This window comes from Hetaerina americana, unplaced genomic scaffold (assembly GCF_022747635.1).
Source record: "Hetaerina americana unplaced genomic scaffold, ioHetAmer1.1.p SCAF_1, whole genome shotgun sequence".
Taxonomy (NCBI): Eukaryota; Metazoa; Arthropoda; class Insecta; order Odonata; family Calopterygidae; genus Hetaerina; species Hetaerina americana.
In genome coordinates, this window is record NW_027286069.1 from 118846903 (window position 1) to 118872399 (window position 25497).

The window sequence follows — 25497 nt, forward strand, 5'->3', positions numbered from 1 at the left end:
CTCACTCAGAACACAACAAATACTCTCTAAAAACAATATCAAAGCCGCTTTTTACAATTCACATACTTTGAAAAACTTAATAGGTTCAACCCTCAGACAAAATCGACGTTATGCAACAGAGCGGAGTTTATAAACTCAATTGTACGGACTGCAACGCCATCTGCATCGCACAGACTGGGAGGACTGTTGACATTAGGATTAAGGAACACCGTTCATGCTTCAGGAAGAAAGACAACAGATCGCGATTCGCCAAACACCTCTTAGACTACAATCATTCCAGTAATTTCGCAGCAGACATTTTACACACAGAAACGAAAGGTCGCTGGCTGAATGATCTGGAGGAGTTGGAAATTTGGGAATCCCTTCAGTCCGGTAATCTTGAGGTGGTCAACGATATCCTTTACCTTTCGCATTCCCCTCTCCTTAAATTCTTGAATACCTCCCCACACCATCCCCTCCCCCACCAAGGCAGTGACAGTCACCGACCCTCCGTTAATGAGGGTCAACCGTTGCAAACAAACACCCCCCTTTGTACCATCTGCATCCAATAGTTCTCCCTCACTTTCCCTTTACCCACCAATGACCACCCCTCTCCCTAACTTCCCCTACCTGGCTCCTGGCTATATAAGTTGGAAAATTTTGTTGTATTGTACCTGATGATAATACGCAGCATCGAAACCATGGTCGTGTTGTATTAAAAGTGTGTGGAAGTGCAAAATTGTTTTTTTCTCTTTCTTTCACCCTCACCCTTTGGAAGACCTCGGCAGTCAGGCTTTATAGTTTTCTCATCATTTCTCGTTTTATTGTGTCCACATCTTCCCAGTGATGTTCCCTCAACACATTTTTGCATTTTGGGAATAGGAAAAGGTCTTGGGAGCAAGATCTGGCGAATAGGGAGGATGACCAGGGATCAAGGTGATTGAATTTTGGCCAGAAACTGGCAAACAATGCTGAATGTGCAGGTCCATTGTCATGGTAAATCCATCCATCACCTCGAGTCAAATTTGGTTGCCTGTGATCTCTCAAATCCTTGGGAACTGTAAGAACTCAGCATTTACTGTTTGTCCTTCAGGAAGAAATTCATGATGAACAACACCTTTGACATCAAAGAAAACCAGGAGTATAACTTGATAATTAAATGAAGAATACAATGTATTTTTCCACTGTCCTTTATTCACGTACAACCGGTATCAACGCTCAAGCGTCATCATCAGGTACAAATCAATCAAGTCACAGTCTGTTTATATGCCATTCATGAGGGAGAGGAGGGGTGGGTGAGAGAGAGGGGATAGAAGGAGGGGAAAGAAAGTGGGGTTGCGATCGGTGTTGATGGGGATGGGGAGAGGGGTGTTAAGCATCAGGAAAGGTGATTGGTGGGTTCACAGTGGGATGGGGTGGTTTGTTGGGTCTTTCTGTGAAGGAAAGGGGTACTTCCAGGATTGGGGAGAGGTATTCAAACAATAAATTATTATTGAAGAATTTTTGTTTGAAGAATTCATTGTTAAATTGGAAATAATTTTACTAACAATGAAATATTTTTAATAACAATGCATTCTTCAAACAAGTGGAAGGATTAGCCCTGAGGTCCCCGTTATCACCATTACTTACTGACCCATACATGGACGATTTTGAAAGTAAAATATTCAGCAGCCCCTTAATTTGTACCAAGAACATTCACTTTTGGTTTTGATACGTAGATGATATCTTTGCTATCTGAACAGGCACTGATAGACAATTAGAAAAGTTTATGAACAACCTAAATTCCCAATGCAAAAGTATCAATTTCACTTGTGAGAAAGAACATAATAATCAAATAAATATTTTAGAATTCACAGTGTCGAGAAAGGGACGAGACTTTGAATTTGCAATTTTTCGGAAAAGTACCACCACAGACCACATCATCCCCTTTAATTCCCTCCATCACATATTGAATAAGCTCTCCACTTTTCATTTCCTACTAAACTCACTGTTGGCCATTCCTCTTTCCAAAAGTAATTTTGTCAAAGAACTCAAAACAATTAAAGGTTTAGCAATGAAAAATGGCTACAAAGAAAATTTAATTGAAAAATACTGCAAAGAAAATGTTCCTTCAAAGCATACAATTTTTTGTTCAAACCAATTAATGTGGAGGAAATAGGTTACAAATGGTGCAAACTCCCGTATTATGGATTGATTTCACAAAAGTTAGCCAACTCCTTTCCTAGGGAAAAATTTCAAATAGCTTTTTACGGTACGAATAACTTAAAATCATTCTTGAATACTACAAAAGACAAAATATGTACACAAAATAAAAGTGGCGTTTGTAAGTTAACTTGTGGGGACTGTGGTGCTATATATATAGGTCAAACGGGGAGATCATTAAAAACACGGGCGGAGGAACATAAACGCTGTTTCAGAAACTGTGACCTCAAGCCATCACACTTCGCCAAGCATCTATGGGAAGAAAACCATGGGAGTGATTTCAACCCGGAACTCTTACACCAGATGGACTAAGGAATGAGGATGGACAAGTGAGAAGAGCTGGAAATCAGGAAGAATTTAAAAATGGGTCATTTGGTTAACGATTTATTGTTTGAATAGCTCTCCCCAATCCTGGAAGAACACCTTTCCCTCACAGATAGACTGGACAAACCCCCCCACCCCACTGTAAACCAACCAATCACCTTTCCTGATGCTTAACACCCCTCTCCGCCTTCCTCATCAACACCAATCGCAACCCCACTTTCTTTCCCCTCCTTCTCCCCCCCCTCTCTCACCCATTCCTCCTCTCCCTCATGAATGGCATATAAACGGACTATGGCTTGATTAATTTGTACCTGATGATGATGCTTGAGCGTTGAAACTAGTTGTACGTGAATTAAGGACAGTGGAAAGATACATCATATTCTTCATTTAATAAACATGAATTTCCACAAAGTTGAGCCAGGAACAATTGAATAGTATGACTTGATTTTCGATCAGCTTTTTCTTGATTATTTAGTTTAATTTAATCCACTTGAAAACGGATGTTTTCCTCAGAGCATTATCACTGTAACAACAACAACACATCAGTAATTCCTTGATAACTTTTACTGCAATTCACTGAAAACTTGATGTTAATTCGCTGTTCCGTGATTTCGTCAATTTCCATTTTTGACGAGCAGTAACAACAAGGACAACAGAAACTATAACATGACTGTCACCACATGCACAGCTCGACGATCTGCAGGCTATAGTCCACGTCATGGCCGCCAGATCGCACCAGTTCGCGCATTTATTGCACAGACCACATATATCGTACACTGTTGATTTGAAAATCCCAAGATAATCTTATATTTATTTCAATGCCTAGGAAGCAAGAAGTGGTATTTAGTGGAATCAGATTTCCATCAATATTGTTAATGTTGTTTGGTTTTGGCTTATTTTTGTTAGTAAGTTGCTGTGCTTTATTTATATTCAATGAGGGAGGAGGAGTTTTGCTTGTGCAAGTCCACAATAGAAAAGGCTGACAGTAAAACATAGGTGTGATCAGCACAGAGCCCTAGGAGTATGTAGTTGATCAGTTTCATCTCATCAACAGATGAGATGAGAGAAAGATGGAATTAATAAGTCATAAGACATTGAAGAGGACATGGAAATTGTTAAATATGAAATGGGAACTGAGATAAGTGGTACAAATGAGGTGAAAATGATTGTTAAAGCAGATTATAAATACAATTAAAGGGGAATTGTTGGATGATTTGGAAGGAGTAATGAAATGAAAGTAATTATGGATCATAATAAGTTAGAATATGTATAATTCATGAGGGGTTGAAGATGAAAATCAGGAAAAGATGTTCAATTTGTGTGGAGGGCTTCCAGAAATCCGCCGCAGTCAAAAGACATCCTACAATGATGAAATAAAATAATATATAATTTGGTTTTCATTCTTCTTATGATTGTTCTAAAAGTATTACAGATTTTTGAGTTAATTTTTTATACAGAACTTAGTATGTATATTAATCATAAGGGAAATATAAAATATCTTTTCATTAAGTGACGTTGCCCATTTATGATAAATCATTTCAATTTCAGGTGGGAGTGACATATCCTCCGGTGGCTATGCTGTTGGACTTATCTGATCTGAATTCATTGCCAAAATTTGTTCAGGATGTTCATGCGATACATGGACAGATTGACATACTTGTCAACAATGCTGGAATTAGTCATCGGTGAGCATCATTTATTTATCTTCTAAGGCTGGTATAAATGTAATCCAAAATCTTGCCATTAAGTAGATAATAATTTTAGCAATTCAAAATTAGAAGATATTGACTCAAAGATGGCCAATACTCTTGTCCGACTAGAGATGGTCTGATAATATTTTTTTCTGACAATGCATGATTAATATTATAATTAATAAAATTCTTACTGTCAATCAGATACACTTCAAGAGTATTCCATTGGATTTTACATCAGTTGCTTTCATTTAAACATGCACTCCAATTGGTACTAATGTGTGAATATGTACTGTAGGCATACCATAATTTATTTCGGCATTGACTTGAATACCCCACCAAAAAGGTGTATGGCTGTGGGTGTAAGCCATAGGTGGGAAGGTTTTTTGTGATTTGGGAGAGAAAGTGGAGACGGAAAAATATTTTGTAAATACTACCAAATGAATGACTTATCTTGTCCTTGCATTTTTTTCTGATTCAAACACAATGATTTAGGATGAATTAAACCCAAAATCTTATTGACACCAACTCCTACGGACCAAATATCAGTTTTCATTGAATAACAGTATTAGTTACTAGTGGAGGTGTGGGAGCTTAGGTAATTTGCACCATTAGGATAGTAAAAGGTGTTAATCTTGTGCAGAGCCTCCAAAGAAACTGCGGGAGATGCCGCAACAGTAACTCTTAACGGAGTCATCCGCTAATATGCATTATAATGCAACCCAATGCATTTCAATGATCCCAGTCAAGGTGAATGATTTCTTCTCTCTGAAATTGTTGCGTCATGTGGAGGTGTCAGAGGAATGGGGATGATCCAAGATGTAGCTCTTGATTAAGACTTTGCTACACGTCTTAGATCCAAGACTTAGCTCTTGTCTCTTGGCCTCTAAATGTGTCTAACTTTCACAAAAGTATTCGTGTATTCATTTAAATGGCTTTCTAAATTTACTGATTTAAGTGGCCTTGTCGAGACATTACCTGACATCCAACACTATGAAAAGCTTCTCTTCTATTCTGCATACTTTCTTCCTCTCTTCATCCTGTCCAACATACTGCCTTTCCTATTTCTACCCCTTTCTCATTATCATAAAATTTCCCATCTCTCACAGTCTTCAGCGTCTTACTGTCAATCGAAATGCTCACCATCCATCTTTTCTCCCTCCTTTGGATGTATCCCAACAATCCCCTCTCCTCTCTCACCTGACGTAGCATTCCCTCATCTTATCTTGGTTTGGACCACACGGTAAAAGATAGACTGGCATCAATGGGCAGTGATAAGAGAATACCAGGAAAATTCAAGGAAATTCTCACTTCCTAGTATAAAAGTGAAACTTGGGGATGCTGAACTGCACTATTAAAAAGTATACATTAGAAAATGTAAATCCATTGATTTTACTTGCCGATTCAGCCAATATTGTGATGATGTCGATTCCACCAAATATTTATTTTTAAAATCTTTGATTGGAGTCCACTCTTTAATTGAAGTAATTCATGAAAAAATTTTTTTGCCTATGCTATGGTGGCAGAATATATTTCATACAACCATTTCGTTCATTGGATACCACCGAGTGTCAGTGACCACAGAATGAGTTATCCAGCAAAAAGAAACTTTAACCTCAACTAGTGGATTTTACCTAAATGCGTACTCAGAATATCTTCTTTAGTTCCCTTTATTCAAGTAGAATCTGTGTTGCAGTGGAGCGTTGGAATTCTGCCCCATTACGAGCTTTAAACAAAACATTTAAATGAACATGCAGTTAAAATGTAGACCCATTGAAAATTAGGGCATTCCTTTATATATACTTAAATTGTGCAGAAAAACATGTAACATAAAGTTACCCTTTTTTAATCACCCTAAATTTACCCAAAAAATAAGCATTTGATCATAGCATTTCATTGTTATACCAGTGGTTCTGTTTTGAACCATGGGGCTGCACGTATTTGTTTGAAAAAATCAATGGTAATTTGGTCCACTAGAACCTTGATGTGGTTGTTTAAAACCAGACTAACACTTGGCTGAATCTTTGTCATGGAAACACCACATTCAATACTGTACACAAGCATTCCTTAAGTGGAGAAAGCCTGATGCTAATTTTGCTCATTTTTTCCAATTGACTCTGTACATTTTCATATCATGAAGAGATATAACAAAAATGAAATGGCCTTTGTTTTATATTTTGTAAGGTCAAGGTGTCAAGTTCTTTCTCAGTCCCATAATTGTGTTTCAGTTGTAAAACTTGAGTTTTAATGCATGCTATGTCAAAATGTGTATTCATGATTCTCGAGAAATGTCATGCTATGAAAGAAGTTTTAATTCAGATTGTTTGTTTTGCAGTGGCGATGCCATCTCTACTTCAATGGACGTGCATGCAAAGGTTATGATAGTCAACTACCTTGGTCATGTTGCCCTCACTAAGGGTAAGCCTCCTTCTGTTGCATTAAAACATATTGTAAATGTTTTCAAGAAGTTCTCTCGGGTTTCCCACCGGGTCAGGTTGCAGTACACCGTCGTTGGCAGAGTCAGCCTTTGAAACGTCGATGTACTGCAACCTGACCTGGTGGGAAACCCGAGAGAACTTCTTGAATACTATACGCCGGGAAAACCTGAGATCCTTCATTGTAAATGTTATCTTTTTGTTCTTTAAACAATTCTCTCTGTTTCACTCCATGTGCTAGTGTAGTTGCAGTCTGAGACCATTGAATATTACAATATTAGTTAAGATGGTTTCATTGTGTATCTGTGTTGCTATATTTTAAATTGTTAAATGAAGATTGCCGTTTTTAAAAAATTAATTTGAACTCAGCTCCTGATGTAGTATTGTATTATTATTGGCATGATGTTAAGTTTTGAATGGGCACAGCCCTTAAAACTGTGCTGTGATACATTAATATGCCTCTCCTAGAAAAAGCATTTGACATCCGACAGTACAGTAACTCCCTCTTCAATTCTGCATACTTCTTCCTATTTTTGTTCTATCCAAGATCCATATCCTATTCCTGCCCCTTCTTCATTTGCATAAAATTCTCCCCTCCAATACTCTCTTCAGCATCTCACTGCCAATTAAAATGCCCCTCATCCATCATTCCTGCCTCCTTAAGATTTTCCCCAAAAATCCTTCTGCGTTGGCTCTCTTCCTCTTTCCTGAATCTGTGAGTGGAGGCAACTACGACACACTGCCAATTGGGCCAAGTCCTGTAGTTGGGAGTACTTCGTTCTCAGACCTTTGTCCATCATAGTAGCATAGGATACCATATTTCTGCGAATCTAAGATGCCCATTAATGTAAGATGCATCCAATTTTTAACACCCTAAAATGAAAAAAAAATTAACATGCGATTCCAAGACGCAGCATATTTTGGGCTCAAAGGGATGTTGGCTCTCAAGGATCCCTTGGTTAGAATTTAGTGGCAAGCCATTTGTCAGAGAATTAGCAGTAAGAAGTGAGTGGTTATTTTTCAGAATTGGGGTAGGGCATTTGGACTCAATGCAAAACATGTGCAAAGGAAGAGAAAAGGGTGAGAATATTTGGCCCATTATACTTCCCAAGTGGGTGACGCCACGGTTTTTGTTGGTCAGGGAAATGTTGGACTCAAGGTTATTTGTTAAGATAGCTTACCGAGAGTAGGGCAATCGAGAATGGGTAAAGAACCAAAACCTGGCATGTGTCAGAAAGAATCGTGCACTGTGAAGTTGAAAAGGCAAGTTATCTTGTTTGCTGAAGAAAATAGGAACAGAAGAGCAGCTGCAAGATTTGGTGTAAATGAGTGCAGGGTAAGACAATGTAGTCTGAAGAACACTGCTATTTTTGCATGCAAGTCTTAACAAAAGAAGTTCAGTGGGTCAAAGCATGGAAGAATACCTGAAGCCGATGCAGCAGCATTGAAATATAGGGGCACAAGGCAGAAAGTTGGACTTTTTTTGTGCTAAAACCTACTGCGGCAGAAAGCCAAGCACAAAGCATGATCTGTGGGCATCTCTCGAAGACAATTTAGGGCTAGTCTAGATGGGCAGGACGATTCATGTGACGGGCGGAGCTAGCATTGGAGTGGGAAACATCAATTTGGCAGAAGCTCCAGGTGGATTTCAAACACACATTGGTGTCTTACCAAAAACATGGGCTTGATCTTCGGAAGAAAGGGAATTTCATGCCGGGGCTGATGGGTAATGCAGACAAGACGGCAATTTACTTACATACGCCACCAAATTACACGCTTGAGAGAAAGGGGGGTCAAAGAAGTTCTTCTGGAAACAACAAGGCATGAGAAACTACAACTGATGGTGATGTTGGCTCCTACATCTGATAGTCGCAAGTTGCCGCCATTTTTTTATCTTAAAAAGAAAAATGATCCTGAAAGGGGAGTTGTTCTTGAAAGATGTCATCATTTGGGCCCAAGAGAAAGGCGGCCGGATGGCTGAAGAATCAATGATTGACTGGTTAAACACTGCATGGGGACACAGACTAGGTGCCTCTTTGAATCAGCTCTCTTATTCTTGTTCTGGTCTATTTCTGGGACCATGTTACTGATGCCATGGAAGATAAAATCAAAAGAATTAAGTCGGAACTTGCGGTCATTCCTGTGGGAATGACATCCATTTTGCGACAGATGGAGTTTGGCATTAATAAGCCATTCAAGGACAGACTCCAAGAACAGTGCATTTCATGGTTGTCTGAACCTGAGCGTGAGTTAACTGCTGCAGGAAAAATCAAATCAGCTTCTCCTAACAAAGTTGCACGATGAGTTTCTGCGACTTATAGAACTCTTATTGCGGAAAAGATCATGAAGACTTTCAGGAAATGCTATATCACCAACAAAATGAATGGCACAGAAGATGACATCTTTGCCGACAAGGATGATTAAAGTACATGTGTTTTCTCTACCCATAGGTTACAACTCGGTATGTCCCTTCCTTTGGCTTCACAACGCAGGTTTACATGCAACATTTTTTCGTTTCACATGCGGAGTGGGAGCAAAGTGATTCGCCCTGCACTTAAGAAGGAGAAGGCTACGATTAAGGGGGTTACCTTACATTGCATCAAAACTACAAATCGAAGCCATGTAAACAATGAAATTACCTTGTAACAACTTTTCTATTACTGTGCTATTACGAAATTTCTAATTCCAGTTCCCAGTCAATTCCAATCAATTACTAAGATGTAAGTTTCATTTCTGTTATGCCTCCTTGTAATTAGCCTGTATACTGTGCTGCAACATCCAGGAGTAATACAGCAAAATTGTATGGGTTGCATATGTTGTTTCTCACCCATTCTTACATCCAATCCTAACCTGGGAATCTAAGATGCACCCTGATGTTGTTTTAGGGGAAGAATAGCTGAAAAGGGTGTCTTGGATTCGAAGAAATACGGCAAGCAACTAAGTTGGTTTCCCCTTTGCCTTCCTCGATAGTGTATTTAATGTAACACCATCAATCAATGACCACTCCACTGGTGTTGGATGCTTTTGCAATCACCTCACTGAGGAACAGATACTGCACGGACCACCTTTTGTGTGGTTCGTACCCTTTGACCCATCCGGCGTGGCTCAAAGGAGCAAATGTCTGTGCTCCACCGGCACAGCTCTGGAGGTCATAAGTGGTTGTAGTCCATGCGGAGAGAGATGTTATATTCCTGAATATTTTTTGTTGCCCCCACTCCATTCCAATGGCAGACTGGCTACGTATATTCATTCACCATATCTCTGCTCCCATCCCACAAGTGTCTAATTTAGTTCATCTGCCATTTGTTTTACGGCTGCATCAAAATGCATGAATACATGTCCTATATTACAGATCCTGTTTATAATAAAGTTCTTTTGTTTTCAAAATATTTGAGCGAATGGTATCAGTTGACTCTCTTCCATTGGGTCCTTATACTAATTTTAAAAAACCCATAAACACACTAATCAACCCTAACATCGGTTTGGTAGGTGATGGTAGAGTTAACCCAGTACTAAGCCCTATACGGCGTTTGAAAATTCACACATCAGGGTAGGGGGGCCAGTTCCTTTCCCTGTGCCGGTTATGGTTTCCCAGGAAGACCTGGTACCCAAAAAATCACATAGCTTGGGTGGAGCTGCAGGTGCCCAGAGTGCCTTGCCCGGGAATCAAACCCGGGACCTTCCGGTCAGTTGTCCAGCACTATACCCCTGGACCACCACAGCCCCCTTATGCTAATTATTAATTATGAACCTAAAAAAGTTGTTGTACCGCTCTGGGAAAATGAGGAGGATTGAAACAGCAGATTTTCAAGGTGTGGCGAATTCTCGTGATAATACATGTGGACACCTGGTTGAAGTAAGCAAAAAATTAGAAATTGTTTTTTTCTCTTGGATTGCAAGCTGAATCAAAATGGACAATCTGCTGGCGTTTGCCATGTCACCTGTTTCCCTCTGCATTCTCCTCTTTCACAAGTAGAAGTCCTTTTTCTCACGGCTGTTTTTTTTTTCCTCTGACACACCATAATTCATTGGAAAAATGAAACTATTCATGTCAGTGAATGTTGTTCAGGGTCACCATGTTTTCTAAATTCAATAAAAGCGCGTGGGTTAACATTTTAGTGTAGTCATTTTATTAATAGGAAGGTTAAAAAATCAATGAGAAATGTCCCATGCATTAATCACAGGTTGTGTTACCTAAAAGAATCAGAATAATCCTTCTACCTCCTGTGAAAGTCTGATGCCGCGGACCATATGGTTCGTTCCTTCTGATTGGCCTATTATGGCACGAGTGCTTATGGCGATCATTAATTGATATCCATCGATAGTGATGCCTTCTCCTCCTGACAAGTGGATATGGGCTGGACTCGGATCAGACACAGAATCTGCAATTCTGCCACCTCCTGTAAAGCAAATGTGCATTCTGAATATAAATAGGTTGTGCTCAAAAACTGCAATATGATGCCATTTAACTAATCACCATATTTTCCCATCAATAATGTCAGCGTTATCTAAACAAAAATGTTCAGACGATGCACATTATGCAATGGAAATTGAAAAAATCCAAACATTTACGTACCTATGTACACAATTAATTTAAAGAAGAGTTTCGCAAAAATAAATTAGTCTAGAAGCATGCTGTTCTAATTGCATTTTATTTTATACAGATCTGCCACTGTTACAGTTATTTCATCTCATAAATCCATGAGTAAAAGATGAAACAAGTAATTTCTATTCTTCATTTATTATAATATGAATAATTCTTAGTTCTAATGCAGAGTACTTCACGTATACGTAGAGTACGTCGTATTATGTACACGTACGTATAAATATATGATAGGATAGGTAGATCACTCGAATCCAAGAAATTCGTCACCTGAATCACAATCAAATGAATTGATTGCGTTTATTATCTCTTCAGGCAAATCACCGAGTCCACTCTCTGAAGTTAACTCTTCCTCATCTTCTAAAACTGGCGTTGAAATATTGCCCAAAGCTTCTTGAAATCCTTTTTTTACACGAGTCCCTCTGACACCCTGCCAACTTGCCAAGATCCACTGGCTTATTTCTTCATAAGACATTCTTTTCATCCTTCCCGATTATGTGTAGTTTTTCATACCAGACATTATCCACTTTTCCCAACTAGAACCTAACTTTGATTTAAAAGATTTATTAATGGATAAATCCTGGCAGCCTCACGATTTCCTTTTTTTCGCAAAATTGATGACTTCTAGCTTAAACATTGCTGTATATGATTTTCCTCTCCATGGGTAGTTTTCTTCAGAAAATTCCAAATTACAAAAGCTTTACTCAATTCAGGTTTTAAACAATCACCATGTAGGTGGCACTTTCATAGAACTTGGAGGGTGTCTAGAACAGCTGATTGCTGATACTAACAAACCAAAGTAAAGCAAGCAAAACAAGAAAATTCTATTTCATTCATTCTCTTATTTTTTTTATAATTTATTTGCTGAAAGTTACTTAATATAGCAAATAAAAGGGCACTCAAACTATGTCTCATTTCGACGTACGAATCACAGCCAAAAAGCAATAAGGCGGCACATTGTGTTGGCTGGTAAATATTGTTTAATTTTTGATTCTTCTGTTGTTGCGAATTAATTTCAATCAACTGGCACAAATTTCCTGTATACTGATGGTAGATATAGCCACAGGCAATTATGATTTCATTTATTCATTGGTTGTTATCATCTATTAGTGTATGGATATTGACGTATTTTTACACGCATTATGTATAATATTAACGCGCATATATATGTATGTACAGATACGCGGCATCTATACACGTTCAAGATAACTATGGAGCTCTGGGCGCACGGTATCTATACTAATTCATGATAGCTACAAAGTTCTCGGTTCGCGTTATCGATGAGAAAATACGGTATATTATAATTAAAACTATCACATTCGTGGAGTGAGGACCAATAATCTTCCTTCTTAATTTGTCAAAAAGTCAGAATGAAAAAGAAACTCAATTTTCAATCTTTTCAGTGCATTTATTTATTCAGGTTTGTTGTGTTTATCACAATTTTTTTTGTTAATGACTGAATAAAATGTATATGATGTATCTGTCATTATTATCGAAAGGTTTTACCTTGAACCCACTCAATGCCAAACCATTTTGCTACAGGCTTATTAGTTCTGTTATGTTAACATTGTTAATCATAGAAATGGGTACCGCTAATTTAGAACTTTCTTTTAAATTATAGACACTGATTAGATTTCTTATTCTCTAGCTGTGATTCCTGCAATGGTTGAGAAACATTCCGGTCATATTGTTGCAATTAGCAGTGTCCAAGGCAGATTTGCACTACCATACAGGTACCTAATAAATTGCTCTTCATATTTTGGATGTGCCGTCTGTCATATTTCTAAGCTATGCATGTGTGTAATATGCCTGAATAACCTTTTGGTTATGAGTTCAGTTTCACTTATACAATTGTAGTGGTAAGAGTTTATCTAGTCTCTCTGACATGGGTCAGTAATAAGTTGTATGGTAGCATGAACTAGAAGAGTTTTAGCCATTAGCTTACTGTTGAATAGGTTCAAAATCTTTCCCATGAGTGGATAATGGAAAATCGCCATTGAAGATAAACTGATATTAATTTGCCTACAATTTACCGAGTACTAGATTCAGTGTGTTACATCATCCTTGTAATCGATTTTTTTAAATAGGTCATTCCATTCACCAAAATTGATATTCTTCATCCTAATGCAGACCAATGACGTCTTGTCTCAGCAAGGGTACCCAAGATTCATCATCAGTTCCAATCTCCGCAATACACTAACATATCTGACATCATGAATCAGATAATACCGATAGCATAATGTCTATTCATTTTGAACTAAACTCCATGCTTAATATATTTCCACAGTTTTTGTATTTTAACTCCACCATGGTTTTGACGATTAACGTCATCTTCAGGTGACAAAGTTGAAGTTAATTGTTGTAACCATGCAAATATATAAAAATTGGTGGAAACATGCAAAGTACAAAGTTTTGTTCATAATGAACAAAGCATTTTCCATAAAGTTACGCTGGAAACCATTGGGGTAACATCTCTTTATTATGCTCGAACGGAGACAATGTTCCTTAACACTGGTATTCACTCACAAAAATTAATACCTAATTAACATGAGGTATTTTGGCTTAGCTGTTGAATCTTCAGAAACATCAAAATATGCATCTAAAGCAAAAGAACACCAAATTATTAATAAATCTAACTGAAAAGTATGATGTCAATGTCTTCATGTATACCATGACCTTAATTTTTGCTTAAGATTTAACAATTCTTCACTGTCGTTGAAAAGTTAAAAAACTTCCACATTGTTTGAGTATTCATCTCTGTGTTATACCAGTGTATTGGATTGGATCTATTCCAAATCAATATTTTTTATCGTAAAATCATGTAGAAATCTCCTTCTAACGATATTGGATGCTGTTTGAAAGTTTTAATATATTCACCTAGCCAGTAGTTACAAAAAGAGGAAGCGAGTCTAATCGAAGAACAGGCTGGCATGAACAAACCTTCGCTACATGCCCACATTTCCTCAGATTTACGGAGCAATTTTCCAGTACAATTTTTATACACTTGTCGCGCAATACCGAATTAGAATAAAAGAACAATACTAAGTATTTTCAACAAAAAAAAATTTATTTAATACTATTGCAATGCATAGACTTCATCCTCAGTCTCCTAAGGATGCCTACCTAGTATGAAATACCCAGTATTCTTCTTTCATTTGAACATGAATCTCCATGCAGTCAAGCCGGATACCATCGAGGGTAACACTAACCTAAGTACCTATGGACTGATTGCCATACTGCTTGACTTTTTTCAGCTTAGGCCTTAATAGAGGCTTCATTCTGAAACTAAATTCACCAAGTGGTAAACTGTATTCTAGGCTCTAAAAGAGAGTCATAATGCACTTAATGCCTGCTGATAGTTAAAGCAGAGCAAACATTCAAACAGAATGGTAATATTGGCCCTTGGAGATATTTCAGCTCTTGGAGTTACCCTTAAATCACCAAAGCTTTTTCTGGAATTCAATGTTCAAGCATTGCCTCCAAGAAGTGGACATTTGCAGAAAGTACCCAAACCCAACCTATTCTAAATTATTACAATATAATTTTTCCTTTTTGAACAGAATTTTAAAGGTTTATGTAAATTCCATAAATTTAGGTTTATGCAAAAACATTTCAACCAATGTAACATCATTGGAGTAATATGGAAAATCCACCAATTCCATTTCCACAAATTGTAATCTTTGCCTTCAAACTGCTGCATGGTTACCTCTAGTTAGATGCAGACTTCCTTGAGGCTGTCTCAGCGATTAATTTTAGGAAGTATGGGATTGTGGAATCAAGTATGATATTTCATGTTTTACTTTTTCATCTCGTTTGCTAATCAGTTCTTTATTATTTAATTACTACTATTTAGTCTCATTATTTTGCTGATCACCATTTAAAATGCCTCGTGCTGCAAAAGTAGAGTTTGTGTGAACTTGAATTTTAGGAAAAGTATGGTTCACAAAATATATACGATTTTAATTCTTTTGAGGGTTAGTTAGAAATGGCAATTAAGATTGACCAGGGGCAATAGTGTTGGTACAATCGTAGCATGACCAAGGTTTGCGGTATGGTAACAACAAGGGGGAGGGTTGAGGGTCAAGTGAATTGAGGAGAGGGACAACAGGGGTGATTGCTCACCAGTAAGCGTGCAAGAGACCTTGATTTTTGGCCAGAAGGATCTGTAAAAGTGTCTTCTGTTGCCACTCGCTGGCCTTCATGATGTATTCAGCCCTCCATTTGTTTATGAAATGCCAGGCTTAGTGAATGCTTACTTCTCTGTCATTGGTGTAGGTCATTGGAGTGGCATGTACACTGAAGAGGTTGACAGCTGGATCATTATGGCCCAGTATTATAATGTCTAGTTAAAGCCAATCACTGGTTAATGTGAACATCAACTTACCCCTTGAAGATAACTGACAAATCCAATTTTATGAACAAAAAAGGTAGCTCATCATTGGATGTGAACATAGTAGCCATAGCAATACCAAATGTCGTTTATTGATCAATTTAGCAGTTGGTTTTGACTTTACTTGCAGTCATAAAACTTGAGTTTTTGCCTAAACCAGAGGAGTTTAAAGTTAGTCTTCAGTTAAACAAGATGTGAAAAAATCAGGCCTTTATATTTTAAATTTTCAGCTGCTATTTATTCAACAAAGAACTGGTGAATTTCTCTTATAACGTAGTATCTGTATTATTTTTATTATTAATTAATGTCTCCAAAAAGGTATGTGCCTAACCTTTAGTGCTCAGTATCTAATTTATGATATTGTCCATAAACCAATATAAAATGTTTAAAATTTAAGGTGTTTACCCTCTTAGCATGAGGAAGAAGTAAGTTTATCAATGAAATTTCACCAAAAAAATTGAAGGAAGTTAAGACAGCATTGTGGAATCTAGTAAGACTTCATAACATTAAAGTAGTGGTGTAGTTCTTTCAAGTCTCAACTGACTTTTACTGTAAGGGACGGTTGGCAGGAGATAGCATGAATGTGCCTTTGGTTGGATAAGTTAGAAAGAAAGAATTTTGGCTAAAATTCCATCTAATGTAAATTAAATTTTGAACGTACTCTGAAGTTCATTTATGTTTAAAACATTAATGAGCTACATTTCCATGTAATTACAGTGATGTATAATATGTTATTTTCCTCTTTTCCAATAATATTTTGTGTTTTTCTGCAAAAACAGTCCCGTTCATTTTCCCATTTTATAATGGAAGGTTTTAATTTAAATAATGTTAAATTATTATCAAATCAGGTTTTCGGCTTGGTGTAACACATTAAACCATCTCATGAGATTGTTGCGCTTGATTACTTCTTACAAAATTTTTTCATCATTGCATAATGTCTTTAGTGTCATTGTTTGTATGTGACAGAACATGTTTGAATGATTGTATGGCCATGCTAGGCAGATGAGTTAGTAGTGATGTGTGCCATTAGTTATTGTTTTCTGATAATATTGATGACTGAAAGGTACATGTTTGTTCTTTTTTGGAGGATTTGATTCTGCTAGACAAATCTATAACGTGCAGGCCTCTATGCAATATTCTCTCCTGGAATTCTACCTAAAGTTTCCCAAAGGTCGACATTTTATGGATTTTTATTTAGTAGGTTTACCAAAAAGTCACTTTGTGACCATATTCTGTGTTGTTTGTCCCAGGACTGCCGTTAGTTTCAAGTTGCATACCTCTTGTTAAATTGGATTTAAATGTTAATGTTTAACAGAAGAGTTTTTAATGCTGTTTTTCGATATCTCATTTGCCTCTTTGAAACTTTTCCTGATGTGAATGCATGTGGCTTTGATTTCTATTTTCCCCTCAGGTCAGCTTATTCTGCTTCCAAGCATGCACTGCAAGCGTTCTGTGATTCTCTGAGGGCAGAGGTTGCTGAAAATGGCATTAGCATCACTGTGGTTTCACCCGGTTACATAAGGACATCCCTCTCATTGAATGCACTTACGCCCAATGGGACAGCGCACGGAGGTGAGTCAGCTACACTCACTCTAGTCGTATTTATCGAAACTGAAGAGGTTGGTCTAACTTTGATCAAAAAATATTTCTGATGATCTAGGAAATTTTGAAAAGTTAATCTGGTGTCTTGAACCTAGTGGAGGTTCGTCTGGATTTCCTCTGCCATTTCAATAATGTTTACATTGTATCATATATCTTCCACTTTACACTTCACACCTATTTTAAATGAGAAAAAAGCTAACATAGGTATTTATAGTGGTATTCAGTCAATCTTTAGCTTGTCTCCAGTTTAACAATTGTTCACAGGTAGTAATTATTCAACTGATGCATCCAATTTTAAGATGGAAAATTTAGCAATATCAGTTGTACAAATTTAAAAAATATAAGATGTTTAAGTAATATGTCACTTTCCATTTCATAGACTGCCTTATTGATACTTACACCAAAGTAATTTTTAGAATTGAAAATATAATCAGCTTTACTTTTTTCCTTGCATATTATCAATAGCGAGTTAATTAACACGGTAATTTCAATCTGGGCAATTCATTCGTGTTGATTACTGCATCAGTAAAGAGTGAGTCTATTAGTATTTTAAATGGAATATATTTAAAACTGAAAAATGAACTTCATTCAGTGATAAACCTTATCAAATCATTAAGCATGGCCAATTTAAAGTATTTTTCCCCTCAAGTGCCACAAAAATATCTCCTCTGGTGTTTTAATTTCTTGATCTTTATATTGTATTTCTCTGACACTGCATATTTTAATACAATCTGAACTCATCCCATGTTTTCACGCATTTAATTATTCTCTCTATTACAATAAAATCTTTAAAAAAATGAAACTAATAAAAATAATGTAAGGATGTAACATTATAAATTTATGCTCAATTACAACCGTAAAATATTAATTAAAAATATCAATATTTAAGACACTTGAGGTCTACTGTATAGTATCCGCCGTCACTTTGTGGAAACGATTCATAATGAATAAGAAATACTTGGTTTTTCCACACAAACTTTATTTTTACATAAATACAGGTAAAAATAAAGTTTGTGTGGAAAAACCAAGTATTTCTTATTCATTATTCATTACACTTGAGGTCATTAGGTTATTTTGCCATTTATGGTTCTGTCGAACCTTGCTTAACGTACATCTTGCATAATGAGTAACTTTCATGGCAAGAAAAATTTAAAAATGACTCTCTTAATGAGTGACTTTTCACATAGTGAGTGACAAAAAGAGAAGATTCTCAAGAGTGATTGCATGCCTGCTGCTCCAGTTTGTGTTTTGCACTCATTTCCGCTAGCGTCCAAGTGTTGCTAGTGCTTCCACATTTTTCCAAACTTGAGTTCGTCTTATTATTTTTTATTTTAATGCAAAGTTAAAGGGCATTTTGTTCATAGTTTTGAAAATATCCCTGAAGAAAAAGCTACCAGAAGACAGCCTTAAGGGAATAAAAATAACAGTGGAAATGAAAATCTAAATCATTGAAAAGCAAGAAAAAGATGTGGTTGATCAAGCATACCTGGTAAATTGGTCCACAGCAACAATTCTCACTGTCCTCAAGGACAAGGTTAAGGAAATGGATCCTTGAAAGAGATTGAAAAGAATATCTACATAAGGATTACATATTCTCAACTATGTTGAGAGGTTGCTTCTCATTTGAACAAATGAAAAATGGTTGTGATGTGACCCTATTAACGAAAGCATTCTTTGTGAGAAGAGTTGAAGTGGTTTTCGTTGACCTCATTAAGAAGATGCCATGATCATTAATGGCTGAAAACGAAGTATTATAAGGAAGCCATGAGGGATTTGAGGTGTTTTAGAAAAGAATCCCCAGTGTTGTGAGGTATGTTGAAGCCACGAGCTCTGAGTCAAACGCGGTAGAGACCTTCGTTGGCTACTTCAAGAAGCTCATAGATTCTGAGGTTACAGAGGCAACAGATTTATGAATGTGATGTCTCTTCTGGGAAAAGATGCTCCAGAGAACCCATGTCATAGCTGGGGAGCCCGCACAACCCATCTGCAAGTCAATTACAGACCATCTCAAGCTGCTAATTTGTGCCAAAGCAAGCAGTAATTTTGGAAAGTAGAGCCCTGCTTGTTTACCCTTCAGAAACTCCATGAGCCTTGAAGAGGTGTCAAGCCCAGAAGAGCAGACCAGATTTGATTTGTGGAGGACATGAGGAAACTGTTGCATCGTATATATTAAGAAGCATTACCCTATTAAGGCAGTGGATGTATGTACTGAAAATTAATTCAACGACAATGCTGAGTTACATTTTTGCAAAATTGTGAAACTTTGACACCAACAAATATCTCTAGGCAGCGTTTTAGTCAAAAAGAAATTTGTGTTTTACAAATTGAATTTGCATTCCTGGTTGTTTCATTTCACAGTACAGTGGAACATCGCTTAACAAACACCTCAGATAGTGAGTAATTTGCATAGCGAGCATATATATTTTGTCCAAGAATAACTTGCTTAGCGAGTGGCATTTTGCATCTTGTGACATGGAGAAGGGGTTGTCCAGCGATTGCGCTGGTGGTGCCGTTAGTGATGACACATTTGCATAAACTTGCGTTCAGGCATGTTATTTGTGACTTTGCATGCACAGTTAAATAATATTTTATGAATAGTTAAAAAAAATGTTCCCAAAGAAAAAGCTGCAATAAGACAGTCAAAAGGGAATAAAAACAACCATAGAGGTGAAAAGTGAAATCATTCAAAAGCTAGAATGAGGTGTTAGCATAGCTGATCTATCATGTACATACAATCGATCGAAGTCAACAATTTGTTTTATCCTCAAGAACAAGGAAAAACAGACTCTTGAAGAGCTTATGGAGTTCCATTGTGTTTCACAGGAAGAAGTTGTGGAAGAGAGTTTGTCTGAGGAGGAGGTAACTGCAAAGCAGCAATCATCTAGTGCAATGGGAGAAATGCAGAGAAATTTATTTTATTTACACAATTACGTTGCAATTAGGCAAATTTCCTGGTGGCAACGGTCAGGTTAGGTCAAAGATAACTCTACAACGAAAATTACATACGAACACATAAAAACAGAAGAGAGAAAATATTTTTACATAATGACACTTCCAAAGCGGTACAAATGTACCCAGAATCAATCAGGCACACTAAAACCAGGACCATAAAGACGAAAGCAGTAGAAAAGGCATACCGCTTGGTTTCTGATTAGCCTATGAAGGTGTGGTTCACTGGTAAGAATACCTAACAAGCTAAGATGAAAATAGTGTATCAAGAGTGTTGGAAATGTAATGGATCACTTTTATTGAACAATGGCAGAAATGGTATTTTAAAATTCCATGTAAAATGGCAGAAATGGTATTTTAAAATTCCATGTAAAATGGCAGAAATGGTATTTTAAAATTCCATGTAAAATGGCATTTTTTAGTACAGTAAAAAATCATCAAAAATTTTAACATTATCTTATTGAGGAATTAACTATAATTAGAGTCAATAAATTATTGTTATTTTATGTTCAGATGACATACCTGAGTTTTTGTTTTGGAAAAAAATGACAAAATATGTATTTATTTCAAACTTAATAATTTTATCCTGAAAAGTGTGCATAGTTGTACATTTTAAGTGGAAATTTCTCTACTTTAAACTAAAATACATGATTACTTCCATAAGGTAAATGAATTTAAATGCACTTGGTAGATAATAAAAAAGGGAAAGGTGCTGCATTTTTTAATTTGCTTTGTATGCATGCAACACAATGTCTCGTTTAAAATCATTTCAGAATGACTGCTAGGAAATTTATTTTTTCTTTCCAGAAATATTTCTATGATTCATGTTTTAGTAGACCTAATGACAGCATAAAGTGAAAGAAAAATTACAGGTCAGAATGGTTCAGAAGTGATGGTGGATAATGCAATTAGCAAGTTTGCCCATTAAACATTTAAATGCTCCGAAAAACTCCGGTTATTCAGGCAACCTTGTGAACTTTAGTGTGATATTTCAAAGGTTAATGTGTACTTTTAAAATGTGAAAACTGTTACAGTTGTACTTAATTATTTCAGTGATGGATGAGACGACAGCAGCTGGCATGGAGCCTGAGAAAATAGCTGAGATGGTGGTGAATGAAGTTGCAAGGGGTCATAGTGGAGATTTAATTGTCTCTGGCACATTACCTCATCTTGCAATTCTTTTCCGTACGCTCATACCATCTCTCTATTTCTGGATCATGAACAACAGAGCCAGGAGGCTTCAGAAAGAAAAAAAGCCATCATTAAACAGTGGAAGCAATAATGCTTCCATTAAGAACCACTAAGATTCTACCAAAACCAGTATTACTTCTTAATTGTTTTACTATCAACACCGTTTAGAAATAAAGTGGTAGAAATGTGCAAAGTGTAATGTGCACCTGACAAAATAATCCCATGTTTATATTTCTTCTATTTTTGTTAAGACATGAATAATGCTCATTATTCAGTAAAAATATTTGCTCATGGGTCAACAGTATATCTGTACTTTTATTCATAAAGAAAAGGGAATATGAGAGTGACGGGAGTAAGAACTACAGATGATTAATTGAAAAATGTATGTGGCCACGTGGTTGATGTTCAGTATGAGGAGCCATTTCCATGGACGCAACATGTCAGCATAAGGCGCGTTTACCCTCTTAGTCCTGTGTTCGGCCAGCAATACCTGGCAAAAAGTGAGGAGGGTGATTTAATCAAATGTATTGATTATCTGAGGGGGAAAAAGTATTTGGAAGTCATTTTCAAAGATATCCATTTGAATTTTTTTTTATTCCATAGTAACTGAAGTAGGTAACATTTAGGAATGAATTTTACAAGGTCTTATAAAGGAATTGTAATTTTTTTAGTCCACTACTCTGGAACAATTTTTTTATTAAAAAAATATTTGATTTTAAGAAACAATTGTAAAACATTTTTAGTAACATTTTCTTTGGAAAATACCATTTTTGTTCAACAACATTAACCCAAAAGACTAGTGGAAAATATTATAAAAAAATAAAGAATAGCTTTTGAGTCACATAACTTTCTGTGTGCCTCTGCAAAGTCACATTAAGTAGGAAAGTCTCTTCTTACGGGTGTTTTTGAATCCTTCATCTAGCATTTATTGCTAACCTAACAGATGCTATGCACATCTTTTTTTACGATTCATGCACACTGTTCAGGACCTTTTTATCTCCTGGCCATGTATTCCACTACAAAGTACACAATTCTTTTCTTTTTCACCTGGAAAATGCTCCAGTCTGGCATTTGATCTACATACATTAGGAGATCTGTAACACACCGTCTCCCCAAGGCATTCCACCTCAAGAGGCTCAATCATGTTTCTAGTGTATTGATGCCTCATCAACATCATTGTTGTTGGACTATTTTCTTTAAATAAATGAAAACGTACCTACATTCTTGAAATCGTGCTCGATTCAATCTCATGCTCACGAGGGAAAAATGGCCCTGAGCCTCAAAGCCAAAAGCCACGTACTATCTACAGTGAACTTTCCATCTCAGCGCTGTAAAAGAAACAAACCGTATCACGAAGAGAAATGCTTACAATGTCATCGCATTACAAAGAGCCCAAATGATTACCTAGGATGGAAGGCAAGGGAAAGCAATACCTTTGCATAGTAATTGTTTCACTGGGATCATATCGCCCAAATATCTGAGATATTTATGAAGCAATGAAATCTCAAATTATGGGAAGTTAACCAGGAGTTGTTTCTCTGTGAAGGGTGAGCTTGTTTACAGTTGTCATTTTGTTTGCCATGTGCCATCATTCTTCCTTTGGTCAGTGTGGTTCTTCCATCCCGAGTTTGCATTGGACCTTTGGTTCTTGTTTTGCACATAATTTGTGTCTCACCTTTTTGGTACATTATTGCTTGGCCTCTACCAACAGAAAGTTCTCTAAGTCATGCTTTTATGTTATCTGTTTTCTATTTGTAAGCTACTTGTTATTGTTCCTTGTGTGTGATTACAATAATGTTCAGTCATATCATTGTAATTCTAGTGACAAAGTACCCATTTCCCAAATTGTAATTGATTATTAAGGAGCTGCTCTATTATTCTTGTACTGTGATATATGGCTGAGCAATGCATGAGGGAAATTGAGATATTTTAAATTTTGATTGGTTGAAATATTTGTTATAAAAAGATGTCCTGGTTACACGTATTTGTCTAGTACTGCATGTGGTAAGTAGGTAATGATGATGAGGTAGTATTGGAATAAATACGCATTTTCATTCCTTTTTATTTGTGACACTGTGTTGTAACACTTATTTCAGGTTTAATATTTTGAATGTTGGGGATAATTGATGGTAAAAGAAAAAAACAAGTCCATTTATATCCTTGGCATGTTTTCTTTTCAGCCTACCATTTGCATTACATACAGTGTATTACCAGAATGGCAAAGGCACACGCAATCTTAATTAATAATTGGTCTAGAATAATCTGCAAGGTTGATAAAGAAATTAAATGAATTAAAATTATTTTATTTACAACAGTTAAACTTGAAAAAAAAATGTCAACACTGGTTCCTATACAAAGTCATTCATGTGATCTTTATTTTATTTTTCAGTTGTTAGATTTTCAAATTGTTTAAAAGATGTATGCACCGAAAAAATAAGTATCAAATGCAATAGTTATTGCATAATTTGAAAATTTTTTCAAGAGATCATTAGGAAAAATTCATCTAAAAATTGTTGATTTCCTGATGAATATAGTGATCTCTTAATTTTAAATTATTGATAAACATTTGTGAAAGTGAGTAATGTAAATCTGATAAGTTTGTTACTCTGTGGTTACTTGCGTAAACCTTTATTTGGACTTGATGTACACTTGAGAGCTGTTGAAATTAATTTTTAATTAAAGATATTTCAAGCTGCTACTTCTAATATTTCTCATTTTAAGGGCATTATTCAATTAGATTTTAAATTTTGCCTTTAAGAGGTCTGACTCCAATTTTATTGAAAGGCTTTGTATTTAGGATTTAACTCGCACAAATAGAATTGGAGACGAAATTCGTCTGACTATTTTGTCAGAGTTTACCACGTTGTTACCATATACAGACTTGAAAATTTGTGAAGAGAGTTATTGTGAAATTCCTACACAACTGAGATTTTTATGAAGTTAGGTATTTCACTTGTCAAATTGTAATATTTTTGTCCAACACTTGGATATTTAACCTACCATGCAAATTTCACCTAATACCGAGTTGTAGGCAATTCATTTATAAAAGTTTCAGAGGGCAAGATGGAGAAGCAAAAAGTAATCATTCATTTTTTCTACAGTTACTGAAGCATGTTAAATGTTACCAAAATGTGTGAAATTTAAAACAATATTTAAATTCTAGTTCATCATACCAAAATATGCTTTGTGAATTTGGGTGCTGTAAATGTATTCTATGAAACTGAGTGTGTACACATCCTTTGCATTGCACCATTTAGAACACCTTGGTTTGCATGTAAGTAGTGTCCATGCAATTAGAATATATAGTTTGCTTATCTTGTGAAGTTTCTCTGATAAGAGTAGTATCAAGTAATCTATGATCCAATGACACTGTGATTTCATAGGTGCTAGAAGCATGCTTCAAATGGACGTACAAGAGCATAGATTGTAAATGAATGGTATCACTAATTGGAATATTAGAATAGCACAACATTCACTTGGTTTTTCACTGCACCTGTAGGGCCTGGGTTTCATTTGACATCATTGCAAAGTGAGTGTTTTGCTTATTTGACATTCTTTTCATGTTGGTTAGTTCATTATCTCTAGTGGGTGTTCATAGGAGGAAACCCAGTAAAAGATAGGCTGGAAACTTCTCCTGCACACATTATTGCTTGCATTGCATTCTTTATTCATTGTAGAATGCTGTCTACATCTTACCCTGAGAACATGCATGTACATGCATTTTGAAGCCTTGATGGATGTATAGGCACTGTCCAATTAGACATTTTGCTTGAAGTATATTAGAATGAGACAGTGTTTCAATACAGAATTTGTGTGTAAGGGCCTCTGGGCTGGCATCTTTGAACACCTGTCAGAGAATAGAAATTATTTCATTCCTTTTTCTATCTGGAGAATGAAGACTAATGACCCTGCTGCATCTAAATAATTTTCTCTGAGAACATCAGAAGTTAGGGTACTCAAGCAGAGAAGAGACCTTGAGTCACTGTGTGCTGCTGCAATGGTGAGAGAAGGGCATGTGATTTGGAGTGTCTTCCCGTAGTCAACAGTTTTTTCAAATTGATAAAGCCATTTGTGACCAAAGAAATATTCAGACAACTTGCCATTTGTGTGTAAAATCTTTGAAGAAATATA

General features: G+C 36.4%; 1 protein-coding gene across 1 annotated transcript in view; it reads left to right on the top strand.

Annotated features, from left to right (window-relative positions):
- Positions 1-21670, top strand: part of LOC139696150 (dehydrogenase/reductase SDR family protein 7-like) — a 31825-nt gene extending 10155 nt beyond the window's left edge. Inside the window, exons 4-8 of the mRNA XM_071594762.1 lie at positions 4054-4190; positions 6532-6614; positions 12883-12967; positions 17036-17196; positions 21229-21670. Of these exons, the coding sequence (XP_071450863.1) occupies positions 4054-4190; positions 6532-6614; positions 12883-12967; positions 17036-17196; positions 21229-21479 (717 nt within the window). The 3' untranslated portion in view covers positions 21480-21670. The remainder of the gene's footprint in view (positions 1-4053; positions 4191-6531; positions 6615-12882; positions 12968-17035; positions 17197-21228) is intronic.
- Positions 21671-25497: the final 3827 nt, after the last annotated feature.